Here is a 13,422-nt window from a genome sequence, read left to right as displayed (position 1 = left end):
AGTTAGATGTCAGTTCTGCCTTGGGGTGGAGGGGGTCAGGAAAGACATAAAGGAGAAGCAGCTGCTGAGTCTTAGAAAATGGATGGGTCATGTGGATAGAGGTGGGAAGGACATTAGAGACAAGGAGCAGCACCAGCAAAAGTGTAGGGCATGAATTAGCAAGTGGGGACTTCAGATGGACAGAGACTGAAACAAGAGACAGATGGGTTACTGGCTAAAGGCTCAGCTCTTCTGTAGGCAGTGGTGATGTGATCTGATTTGTACATGGAAAATCATTCTGGCAGAGAGGAAGTGGTTTGAGAGGCCAGGTGCAGTGGCTCACGCCTGTAATCCCAACACTTTGGGAGGCCGAGGTGGGCAGATCACCTGAGGTCAGGAGTTCAAGACCAGCCTGGCCAACATGGTGAAACCCCATCTCTACTAAAAATACAAAAATTAGCTGGGCATGGTGACATGCACCTGTAATCCCAGCTACTCAGGAGGCTGAGGCAGGAGAATTGCTTGAACCCAGGAGATGGAGGTTGCAGTGAGCCGAGATCATGCCACTGCACTCCAGCCTGGGCAGCAGAGCGAGACTGTGTCAAAGAAAGAAAGAGAGAGAGAGAAGGAGGAAGGGAGGGAGGGAGGAAGGAAGGAAGAAAGGAAGGAGAAAGGAAGGAAAGGAAGAAAGAAAAGAGTGGTTTGGGAGGCAGAAAAGAGTGGTTTGGGAGGCAGAGGCAGCCCATCGTAGGCACTCATTAATGCTCATTGAATAAGTGAATAGAATTTTACAGTTATGTGTTGTGTACCATTTAGGTTTCAGTTTTATGTTTCAGTTGCTCTACTGGGCTTTGGGGTGTTTAGCAGTCAAAAAGATAGACAATGTAAATGGCCAGTCATTAGGATAGTCCAGATGAAAGATGATAAGACCTGCCCTGGAAGTGGTGGCAGTGGATTTGGGATCAAGGGATGGATATGTAGGGTTCTAAGTAGATAGACTCAAAAGAACTTGATGACCAGCAGCACAAGAAAGGATGGACTGGAAAGGTGTAGGAGAATCTCAAGTCAGTTCCCAGGTTGCTGGTTTGGAAGACTGGAGGGACAGTAGAGGATAGGGAACAAGGAGAAGGAAGAGGTCTGGGGAAACTAGAAACAATTTAGACATCCAACAACAGTGTTGGTTACATACATTATGGTACATCCATAAGACAAAATTCCTTTTTTTTTTTTTTGAGACAGGGCCTTTCTCTTTCGCCCAGGCTAGAGTGCAGTGGCTCAATCACGGCTCGTTACAGCCTAGAATTCCTGAACTCAAGCGATCCTCCCACCTCAGCCTCCCAGGTGGCTGGGACACAGCCGCATGCCCAGCTAATTATTCTATTTCTTGTAAAGACACTGTCTCACTGTATTGCCCAGGTTGGTATTGAATTCCTGGGCTCAAGTAATCCTCGCACTTCTGCCAAAGTGCTGGGATTACAGGCATGAGCCAGCCACCGCACCTGGCCCAAAATTCTTAGAAGATACCATTTTGATAACTATGACATTCTTTTACATAAATGTATCATTTAATGAAACCTCTGTTGTAAACTTTTGGATTTTTTTCTGTTTTTTCACTTTTGTAAGTAATACTGTAATAAAGAGCTTTTTACAAAGGTCTTCATTTTGATTATTTTTAGAAGGAAAATTTTGAGGTCATAAGATACAGACAGCTTTGAGGCCTTTAACACACAGATTGTGTTTTAGAAAGGCTGTGCCAGATTTATTCCTGTAACAGTCCAGGAGAATTTTCCCTCAGCAGACTACCACCAGCACCAAGATATAGATACACAAATATACACATACACAGATTTTAGTGGTTAAAAAAATAATAACTTGTTATTTTAATGTGCATTTCTTTGTCATTAGTGAGTTAAATTTTTCCATGCTTTATTAACCTTTTGTTTATGTGCTTTACCCATTTTTATGGGGCCTTATTGATTCTTCATGAGGTTTTAAAATATACATTTCTTAACTATTTGTGACAAAATTTTTACCACTTTTTTGCTTCCCTCTCTATACTATCTTGCTTTTTTTTTTTTTTTGGAAACAGAGTCTCACTCTGTCATTCACACTGGAGTACGGTGGTGCCATCTCAGCCCACTGCAACCTCCGTCCCCAGGTTCAAGTGATCCTCCCACCTCAGCCTCCCCAAGTAGCTGAGACTACAGGCGCCCACCACCACACCTAGCTAATTTTTGTGTTTTTTGGTAGAGACAGGGTTTCATGGTGTTGGCCAGGCTAGTCTCGAACGCCTGACCTCAAGTGATCTGCGCCCGGCCTCCCAAAGTGCTGGAATTACAGGCTTGAGCCACTGCACCCAACCTTATTTTGCATATATTTTTGATGTGCCAAAGCACTTAAAAATGTTTATAAAGTCAAAATATGTCTTTTTCTTTATTTCTTCCATTGCATTAATGTATAGATAATTCAGTGATAAAATATACATCCAAATTTTTTTCTTTCTCTTTTTTTTTTTAGACAGGGTCTCACTCTGTCACCCAGGCTGGAGTGTGCAGTGGTGCGATGATGATTCCCTGCCGCTGCCGCCTCCAGGGCTCCAGTGTCCTCCCACCTCAGCCTCTGATAGTGTGGGACCTACAGGCACACGCCACAATGCTCTGCTCATTTTTGTATTTTCTATAGAGATGGGTTTCTCCATGTTGCCCAAGCTGTTCTTTAACTCCTGGGCTCAAGCAATCCGCCTGCCTCAGCCTCCCAAAGGGCTAGGATTACAGGCATGAGCCACCACGCCCAGCCGAAATTTCCCTTTTTTTGCTTTTTAAACATTTACTTATTTTGTGTATGGTGTGAGGAGAGAAAGTAAATAGATCTTCTTCCGAAATGGAAAATTTTCCAATCTCATTTGTTTCTATAACCTATACCTGTGTTGACCTGCCTCTAGGCGATCCTGTTTCACTGTTCCTGGTTTTGAATCATATATATCTATCATTGTTGTAATAAGTGCAAACCCATAATATACTGTAATACCTAATTTTTAATTTAAGGGTGTTATGTTTACCTGATAAATCTTTGGGATGGGTTTTTAGATTCCATTTGATAAATCTCAAAACATCCTACTGAGATTTTTTTCTTAGAATTATGTTAAACCTGTACATTAATCTGGGAGGAGCTGGCATTGGAGCCTTCCCATCCAGGTATATGATTTTGTCTTTCCCATTTTTTAAGTCATCTTTTTATATCAGTAAAGGATTATAGTTTTCCTCCTATAGTTCACATATTTCTTACGTTTATTGCTCAATAGTTGACTTTTGTGTTACGATTGCAAATAAGATCTTTTTGTTATATCTGATGACTGTTTCCTATTGCTGCAGTAAATTATTTTATCCATTCTAAGTTTAGTTGATTCTTCTAGGCTTTCTTTCTCTCTTTCCTTTTTTTGGTTTTTTGTTTGTTTGTTTGTTTTTTTGTTTGGACAGAGTCTCGCTCTGTCATCCAGGCTAGAGTGCAGTGGTACAATGTCGTCTCACTGCAACTTCCGCCTCCCAGGTTCAAGCAATTCTCCTGCCTCAGCCTCCTAAGTAGCTGAGATTACAGGCACCTGACACCGCGCCTGGCTAATTTTTTGTATTTTTAGTAGAGATGGGCTTTTGCCATGTTGGCCAGGCTGGTCTTGAACTCCTGACCTTAGGTGATCCCCCCGCGCTGGGATTACATGTGTGAGCCACTGCCCTCGACTGATTCTTCTAGGTTTTCTGTGCAAATAACAGTTTGTTTGGAGCCCGTGGTTTGGCAGTGCCTCCAGCCTGCAGGGTTGGTTTGTGACTTCTCCAGTGGTGCTCAGGAGCCCAGTTGTGAAGGGAGAAAAAGAGAATGTATGGGTTGATCCCAAGTTCGGGATTTCCCTAGACTAGGGCAATAGAAGGACAAGGGGCAGAGGACTGCAGCAGCTCGCAAGAGTTATACTTCAGGGTCCAGACAAGGATGGGTGGACGTACTGAACAGTAAGTCAGGGCTGGGGAGCTAAAGGCCTCTGTGTCATGGAGAGGGAGGAAGAGAGAGACTTGGAAGGAGGGGAAGCTGTGCCCCAGAATGGACACTGGGATGTCGGATTTCAGAGGTGATGCCTTTCTAGTACAGTGCAGAGATCCTCAGGTAAGAATGATCCTGTTTTATGGTTAAAGAAACAGGCTTGGAGAGCTTGTTGCCCAGTCACCCAACTCTAGTCAACAGCAGTGTTGGTCTGCTGTGCTCTACTTGCTCACGCTCTGTCTCCATTTTTCAGGTCCACTCTAGAACAGTCGATGGAGAGAGCCAGGAGAGACAGCAGCAAGGGAAGTGGGAGCACAGGAGGGCAGACAGGAGAGAGGGCAGGCTCCTCCCAGTCCCTCAGCTGCTGCAGATAGGGAGTCAGGGCAGCTGCGCTGCTGGGTCTTCTCATTGGCCCAGGAGCCCCCTCAGGCCACAGCAGCACACCCACAGCATCCCACGTCCTGTGCCTACCCCACAAGCCCCTTCGTATCCTCCTCTGTTACACACTGGAGCATCACCACATACTCTCTTCACCATTATTCCCCTTGTCCCTGTCACACACCCCATTTCCCCCAACACAGATGGGCTTCCTACACCACAGGCCCTGGGTTCCCCATTAAATGCCTTGTGCTTCCGCCTCACTGTCCCTACTTGGGGGTCCCTGCCACTCCCCTAGGCTCATCCCTAGCTGTGTGCCTCGTTCAGGCCCGCTTTTGCTGTGTCCACAGAGTGCATCGGATGGCTTCTGGAAATCTGTGGCCACTCGAGTGCCCAAGGAGCCCCCTGAGATTCGAATCCTCAACCCATATTTCATCCAGGAGGCCGCCTTCACCCTCATTGGCCTGCCCTTCAACAATGGCCTCATGGGCCGGGGGGTGAGATATCCGGGCCCCGGGAGAGGGAGGAAGAGAGCTGGGTCAGAAGTGCCTTGGAAGGAAGGGTGGGTGGTGGGTGGGGCAGTGTTTCTGCAAAATAGCTTTCTGGGAAAGAGGGCTCAGTCCTTGGGCGTGGAGGCTAGCTCTAGGGAGCCTGGTTGAAGTCTCAGCTGTCCCAGCCCTCCAGCTGAACTCTGCACGCCTTCTCTCCCCCTGCCCCCATCTTCCAGAACATCCCTACCCTTGGCAGTGTGGCAGTGACCATGGCACTACACGGCTGTGACGAGGTGGCAGTTGCAGGATTTGGCTATGACATGAGCACACCCAACGCACCCCTGCACTACTATGAGACCGTTCGCATGGCAGCCATCAAAGAGGTTCGGGGCTGGGTGTGGGGGCAATCCCTGGGTGGGGATGAGGGGGAGGTGCATAAATGAGTAGTAAAGGGAGGAGCCAGTGGCTGGTCTGGCTGCCCAGAACTCCCCAGAAGGTCCTGACACCAAGGATCCTATGTGCCCTCTCCACAGCCTCCCACTGAACCCAGGGCCTTCTCCCTGAACTTTCCTTCCAGGGGACTCTCCCTGCCCTGGTCCTGTACCTCCCTCCCCCTCGCTGCATTCCCCAGCCAGGAACACTAGTCTAGCACCAGCTCAGCCATCCTCTCTACTGCAGTTCCTGCCTTCCCCCAGAGGACGCCACTGCCCCTGAAAAAACCCACAACTAAACACTGCCTCTGGGTCTCAGGACTTCTCCATATCTCTTCCACCCTTCCCCACAGCTAAGCACTGAAGCTCTTCATACCCAGAATTGCTTCCCAAGCATCTGTGTATAGGGTACATTACAGGTCTCCAGCCTGTCAGCCAGCCTCTTCTGGCATTTCTCCCTCCCTAGTCAAGACCCTATGTGAAAAATCTGAACTCTCTTGCCACACTTCCGCCTTGACCACCAGCCTTCCACTGATGCCAGCCTGAAACCTGGAAATCTTGGGCCAGTGCTTCAACAGCTTCTCTGCTGCTACATCTGGGTGATGGGAGGTTGTTGGAGGGAACCTCCCATCTGTGCAGATTCCTATTTCTGTAAGTCTGGGGCCTCTGGTCTCAGCCCTCATTCCTGCTTGTCAGTCTTCTTACCTATCCTTCTCCATCATCCCCCTCCACTATTCCAGAGCCTTCCATGCCCCTAAAAGCTGCTCCCTCCTCCAGTGAAGAAACTGAAGCCACAGAGAGGACTCTGCACTGCACTCCCATTTGGCCCTTCAGCCCTCGCAGCCTGGCTCCCCTCACACCTGACCCAGCTCCCGCCAAGGTTACCACCTCAAGGTGGCCAATTCCAGTGGACACAACATCATCTTTCCTGATCTCTCAGAAACACTTTTTGTGTTGGCCACTCCTTCCTCTTTGAACTTCTGAGTCAGTAATTTCCAGTGTTCCTTTTATTTCACTCACCATTCTCGCACATTCTCTTTCTCAGCATCATCGATTCTGATCTACGCCTTAAAATTCATCATGGCTGGGCGCAGTGGCTCATGCCTATCATCCCAGAACTTTGGGAGGCCAAGACAAGGGTATTGCTTGAGCCCAGGAGTTTCAGAGCAGCCTGGGCAACGTGATGAAACCCCACCTCTACTAAAAATAGGAAAAATTGGCTGGGCGCGGTGGCACACGCCGGTAATACCAGCACTTTGGGAGGCCAAGGTGGGCGGATCACCCGAGGTCAGGAGTTCAAGACAAGCCTGGCCAATATGGGGAAACCCTGCCTCTACTAAAAATACAAAAATTAGCCGGGCATGGTGGTGGACGCCTGTAATCCCATCAACTCAGGAGGCTGAGGCAGAAGAATCGCTTGAACCCAGGAGGCCGAGGTTACAGTGAGCTGAGATCACACCACTGCACTCCAGCCTGGGCAACAAAATGAGACTCCGTCTCAAGAAAGAAAAATAGGAGGCAGGGCACGGTGGCTCATGCCTGTAATCCCAGCACTTTGAGAGGTCGAGGCGGGTGGATCACCTAAGGTCAGGAGTTTGAGACCAGACTGGCCAATATGGTGAAGCTCCATCTGTACTAAAAATACAAAAATTAGCCAGACGTGGTGGCGGACAACTGTAGTCCCAGCTACTTGGGAGACTGAGACAGGAGAATTGCTTGAACCTGGGAGGCGGAGGTTGCAGTGAGCCGAGATCGTACCACTGCACTCCAGCCTGGGTGACCGAGCAAGACTGTCTTAAAAGAAAAAAAAAGGTCGGGCGCAGTGGCTAACACCTGTAATCCCAGCACTTTGGGAGGCCGAGGTGGGCGGATCACGAGGTCAAAGGATGGAGACCATCCTGGCTAACACGGTGAAACCCCATCTCTACTAAAAACACAAAAAGTTAGCCAGGTGTGGTGGTGGGCGCCTGTAATCCTCGCTGAGGCAGCAGAATGGCCTGAACCCAGGAGGCGGAGCTTGCAGTGAGCCGAGATCGCGCCACTGCACTCTAGCCTGGTGACAGAGTGAGACTCTGTCTCAAAAAAAAAAAAAAGAATAAAGAAAGGAAAAGTTGTATGGGAGTGCTGGTGTGCGCATGTAGTCCCTGCTGCTTGGGAGACTGAGGTGGGATGATCACTTGAGCCCAGGAAGTCGAGGCTGCAGCGAGCCATGATTGTGCCACTGCACTCCAGTCTGGGTGACACTAAGACCCTGTCTCAAAAAAAAAAAAAAAAAAAAAAAGCACTAGCCAAGACTCCATCTCAGACAGCCTTCTCTTCTCACTCTGCATGTTCTCTGGGAGATTTACATCCCTGTCCATGTCTTCAGGTACCATCTATATTGTATAAGACTTTTTTGGTTCTTAGCCCCTTCAAGACTGCTATAACAGAATACCATAGTCTGGGTGGCTTTTAAACAATAGACATTCATTTCCCACAGTCCTGGAGGCTGGGAAGTGCAAGATGAAGGTGTGGGAAGATTCAGTATCTGGTCAGGACCCACCGGAGAGGTGGTTCATAGACAGCTGTCTTCTCACTTTCCCTGCATGATGGAAGAGGCAAGGCAGCTCACCTGAGTCTCTCTCTTTTCTTTTTGAGACAGGGTTTCACTCTGTTGCCCAGGCTGGAGTGCAGTGGTGTGATCATAGCTCACTGCAGCCACAAGCCCCTGGGCTCAAGTGATCCTCCCACCTCAGCCTCCTTAGTAGCAGACTGCAGGTGTGTGCCATCATACCTGGCTAATTTTTTTTATTTTTTATAGAGATGAGGTCTTGTTATGTTGCCCAAGCTGGTCTTGAACTCCTGGACTCAAGCGATCCTCCTGCCTTGGCCTCTCAAAGTGCTGGGATTACAGGCATGAGTCACTGTGCCTGGCCCTGACTCTTATAAGGGCACTAATCCCATTCATGAGAACTCTGCCCTCATGACCTGATCACCTCCCCAAAGGCCCCCACCTCCAAATTCCATTACATTGGGGTTTAGGTTTCAGTATATGAATTCGTGGGGAGGACATAAGCATTGATTCTACAGCAGGTTTATTCCAACTACCTCAAGTGACTGGGAGTTATTTCAAGGATATACAAGGCACTTGGAAATCTCATAGGAAGCTAGAAACAGCCTTCCACCTGGGCCTCCTGCTGTCTGGGATATGGTTCAGGAGTGAGAAGCTCATTCTGGGTCTGGGACGTTCTAGAACTGCCTCACCATCACCATGGCCCCAAAAATCTTCCATCCCTGCCATGCTTCACGTGCCTTCTTGCTGCTTTGTCCCCACCCACTTCAGATTGCACTCACAGCTTTTATCAGCCTCCTGGCTTCTATTTTTTCTTATATCTTTGGTCTTTTACAAATGCCTTTTATGTAAACTTTATGTAAAGTTGTATGCAGAGGGTGAGAGCCATAGACATGTGCAATGGCCAAATCGTAATGGGCTTTCTATGCCATGGAAGGAGTTTGCACTTTATTTAGAAGGCAGTAGGGAGCCATGGGTGAGTCTGAGGCCTTACATTAGCATGTAGTGGATCTACATGCTGCAGAATGAAGGAGAGAGGGCAAGGCAGGACAGAACCTAGTTGGGAGTTGCTGCACTTTGGGCAAGAGATGGTGACTCCTGAACCAGATCTTTGGCTGAGACAATAAGGAGAGAGGTGATGAGGGAGGCGATGATCCAGATCTTTGGCTAAGGCGATTAGTCAGAGGCCTGAAGTCCAGGCTGGAAGTATAATGACATGAGACAGAGACAAGAAATAGGATTTTAACTCAGTAGGACCTAGGGATTGCCTTGATGTGGGAATGAGGTAAGACACTGCCTTCCCTGCAGCCCTCTCTGATGGAGTCTTTTCATTTGCTTCCACCTGCCATATCTCTGTTGTCCCTCCATTACATGTAAAACTTCACTGGCTGTGAGGCTCCCAGCATCTGTTGCACCACACTCCATGCAGAGTGCTTAAGAGTGTAGCTTCGGGCTGGGCGCAGTGGCTCAAACCTGTAATCCCAGCACTTTGGGAGGCCAAGACGGGCGGATCACGAGGTCAGGAGATCGAGACCATCCTGGCTAACACGGTGAAACCCCGTCTGTACTAAAAATACACATTAGCCAGTGGTGGCGGGTGCCTGTAATATCAGCTACTTGGGAGGCTGAGGCAAGAGAATTGCTTGAACCTGGGAGGTGGAGGTTTCAGTGAGCCGAGATCACACCACTGCACTCCAGCCTGGGCAACAAGAGTGAAACTCCATCTCAAAAACAAAAACCAAAACAAAACAAAACAAAAAACTTCATTCATTTTCTCTAAAAGATAAGGACAATTTTTTAAATTATTACACCTAAAAACATGAACAGTAATTCCTTAATATCATCAAATATCCAGTCCTCTGCTGACCTTTTAGCCCTCAGTGACTCCTAATGGGTGCTGTTGACCCTGACCCATCAAATTGGTTACTACTTCTCCAGAGGAGTGATGAGGACGAGGGAGAAGTAAAGAGGCAAACGAGTTTCCACATCTGCTTGAATCCTGGCCCTGCCATTCCTCCAAGCCTCTGTTTTCCCTGTCAAACCTGATTTCATTCAACAAATATTGAGGCACCTACTCTGTGCCTAACAGTCCCTACCCTCAAAGAGAGACAGTGAGCCAGGTGTTTACATCTTCAAAGAATGGGGATGAGTCACCCAGGGATCCGCAATGAGGAGGGGCAAGTGCAGATGGCAGAGTATGATGACAGGAGCCTTGAAGGGGCTGGAGGGCTTTAAGGAGTCTGGAGGGACGATGGGGTGTAAGGAAGACCCTGCCTTTAGAGGCTGTGGACTGTGGAATGTGAGGGAAGAAACGGTCAGCACTGGAGAGGGAGTCTCGGGGCACTGTCGTTCGGGGCAGCTGGGTTTATGGTTAGCACAGGAGGTTGAAGGGAATGCTGAGAAGAGGAATACTGGGAATTGGGCTGATGACTGCCTGAGTTTCAGATGTAAAAGATTTGGAAGGTGGAGAGGGTTGACTGGATCAGAATAAGGGCTAGACAGAGCCATAAGTTATTTTTTAAAAATTCATTTATTTATTATTTTTCAAAAGATGGGGTCTGGATATGTTGCCCAGGTGGACTAAGCTCAAATGATCCTCCTGTCTCAGCCTCCCAAGTAGTTGGGACTACAGGCACAGGGCACTGCATCCAGGTCACTTCTCAGCACCAGTAAATAGTGGCTGACCAACATGGTGAAATCCCCATCTCTACTAAAAATACAAAATTAGCTGGGCTTGGTGGCACACACTTGTAGTCCCAGCTACTTAGGTGGCTGAGGCAGGAGAATCACTTGAACCTGGGAGGCAGAGGTTGCAGTGAGCTGAGATCACGCTGCTGCACTCCAGCCTGGGCAACAAGAGTGAAACTCTGTCTCAAAAAATAAATAAACAAATAAATAAATAATAAACAGTTATGGTGAAGCTCAGTGCTGACAAACGCAACAGAGAGGTCACTTGGGGACAAATTCTGATAAGGCTGTTGTCATTCATCCATTCATTCAATCAAGCCTTTTTCATCAAAGTTTTCTGGTGAGAGTCCTGGGGTTAGGAAAGGACCCTATCCTGCATACAGTCTTCCCCAGAAGCCTCTTCTAGTAATTTTGAAATATGTGACATTATTATTAACTATAGTCAAATGTGCTCACCATAAAAAATTAGTAAGAAGGTAAGGTTGGCTTGATGTAATTATTTCACAATGTATACATCTATCAAAACGTCACATTCTTCCCCAAAAATATACACAATTATTCTTTCAATTAAAAATTATTTTTAATTATTATTATTATTTATTTTTTTGAGACAGAATTTCTGTCTGTTGCCCAGGCTGGAGTGCAGTGGCACGATCTCAGCTGACTGCAACATCTGCTTCCCGGGTTCAAGCGATTCTCCTGCCTCAGCCTCCTGAGTAGCTGGGATTACAGGCGCTACCATCACACCTGGCTAATTTTTGTATTTTTAGTAGAGACGGGGTTTCACCATGTTGGTCAGGCTGGTTTGAACTCCTGACCTCGTGATCCGCCCGTCTCAACCTCCCAAAGTGCTGGGATGACAGGCGTGAGCCACCACACCCGGCCTATTTTTAATTTTCTAAAAAAGATTCCCCATCTCTCTGCAGGCCCCATGGCTCCTCTGATCTGGGAGGCAGGATTTCATCCGCCACCCCCAGGCCTGGAGAGTAGATGGCATCAGGCCGGCGCGTGGCTCAGCCGCCCCTTGCTATTGGGCTTCAGTGACTCGCACTGCCTGCCCGCAGGGTGTCTATAACCTAGGTGCTTCCTGACAGGAAGTGGCTTGAAGTCTGTGGGAACAAGGTCCTTCTGCCAGCACTGAGGAGGGAGGTTGGGAAGCCTAACGGTTTTCCTTGGACAAGGAAAGGGGTATGAAGGTTCTTTTTTCCCTGCCTTGGGAAGGGAGGAGGATGAGCTGTGGCACTCCTAGAGCAGGGTCATCATTACCTTGTAGACACAACTGATTACCAGTATCCGCCTTCAGATTTCCACGGTCACAGAATATTGGAGAGTGGTGACTGGAAGAGGGCACTGAGCCCCAGAAGGGGCAGTAAAGGTTTGAGCAAAGGCCCCACTGATCACTTCATCTCTCCTTTCAGTCCTGGACGCACAATATCCAGCGAGAGAAAGAGTTTCTGCGGAAGCTGGTGAAAGCTCGCGTCATCACTGATCTAAGCAGTGGCATCTGAGTGGGTCCAGCACACGGCCATAGAGGCCCAGGCACCACCAGGAGCAGCAGCAGCCAGCACCACCTACACAGGGGTCTTCAGACACAGAGAAGGACAGTGCGAAGGGCCCCAGAGGCAGCAAGGCCTTGGTGGAGCAGCCAGAGCTGTGCCTGCTCAGCAGCCAGTCTCAGAGACCAGCACTCAGCCTCATTCAGCATGGGTCCTTGATGCCAGACGGCCAGCAGGCTCCTGGCCGTGCCCAGCAGACCCAGCATGCAGGCAGTGGGACACTGGGCAGCAAGGCTGCTGCCAGAATCACTTCTCCAATCAGTGTTTGGTGTATTATCATTTTGTGAATTTGGGTAGGGGGGAGGGTAGGGATAATTTATTTTTAAATAAGGTTGGAGATCTCAAGTTGGGTCCACTTGCCATGCAGGAAGAGGCCCACTAGAGGGCCCATCAGGCAGTGTTACCAGTTAGCTCCCTGTGGGGCAGGAGTGCCATGACCAGCCTGTACCTTGCTCTGGGGCTACAGGGTGGTGGGCAGGATCTCAAGCCAGCCCTCTCCAGCTCATGACACTGTTTGGCCTTTCTTGGGGAGAAGATGGGGTATTCCCACTCACCAGCCCTAGCTGTCCCATAGGGAAACCCTGGAGCCATCCCTTTGGAGCCAACAAGACTGCCCCAGGGCTACAGCAGAACTTTAAAGCTCAGGAGGGTGATGCCTGGCTCGGCCTGCTGGGAAGAGCTCCCCTCCACAGCCGCAGCTGATCCACAGGACTACTGCAGGCCTGGACTCACCAACTTGCCACATGTTCTAGGTTTCAGCAACAAGACTGCCAGGTGGTTGGGTTCTGCCTTTAGCCTGGACCAGAGGGAACTGAGGCCCAAGGACCTTACCCAAGCTGTGGCAGCCATCCCAGGCCACCCCGTGGAAGCAATAAAGCTCTTCCCTGAGCCTGGTCTCTTTGCCTTCTCTGACTTTCCTGGAAGAAACAGGAACCTAAAGCCTCAGCAACTACACCAAAACCTCGGGCCCTCTCTCCAGTCCACAGAGTCCTGGGTCCCTTTCACTTCTTGTGTCAATGCAGGACCTAGGTAGCCATCCAGAGGCCTCTGGGGCATCTGCTGTATCCTCTTTGCTTTGAGACCAGAGGTTTCAGGGCACGCTCTTAGAGGAGACAGAGGCACAGAACTGGAGCCCTAGGACATTGCCTTGGGGTTGCCAGAGCCCCACCTCTGGAAGGACAGATATTCCTGCAAGCACAGGAAAGATGTACTGCTGAGCCCCTGCAGCAAGCAGAGGCTCACAGACCTACCCTACTACCGACACCCCGGCCCTCTGGGAAGGACATGCCCCACCCCCATCATTAGCACAGAGGCACACC

The 13,422-nt window shown here is 49.0% G+C and overlaps 1 protein-coding gene across 14 annotated transcripts in view; it reads left to right on the top strand.

Moving 5' to 3' along the window:
- ST3GAL3 (ST3 beta-galactoside alpha-2,3-sialyltransferase 3) overlaps positions 1-12,991 on the top strand; it is a 239,593-nt gene extending 226,602 nt beyond the window's left edge. For 3 of the 14 annotated variants that reach the window (XM_033226752.1, XM_033226757.1, XM_033226754.1), the window contains 3 exons: positions 4,737-4,883; positions 5,114-5,260; positions 11,966-12,991. In XM_033226752.1, coding sequence (XP_033082643.1) covers positions 4,737-4,883; positions 5,114-5,260; positions 11,966-12,055 — 384 coding nt within the window. In that variant the 3' untranslated portion in view covers positions 12,056-12,991. The other 11 variants (XM_033226759.1, XM_033226764.1, XM_033226760.1 and 8 more) reach the window with 7 other exon arrangements.
- Positions 12,992-13,422: the final 431 nt, after the last annotated feature.

The sequence above is a fragment of the Trachypithecus francoisi genome, unplaced genomic scaffold, assembly GCF_009764315.1.
Source record: "Trachypithecus francoisi isolate TF-2019V2 unplaced genomic scaffold, Tfra_2.0 Lachesis_group12, whole genome shotgun sequence".
NCBI classification, from domain to species: domain Eukaryota; kingdom Metazoa; phylum Chordata; class Mammalia; order Primates; family Cercopithecidae; genus Trachypithecus; species Trachypithecus francoisi.
Note: the sequence above shows the minus strand (reverse complement) of the source record. Positions and strands in the feature narration are given on the sequence as shown.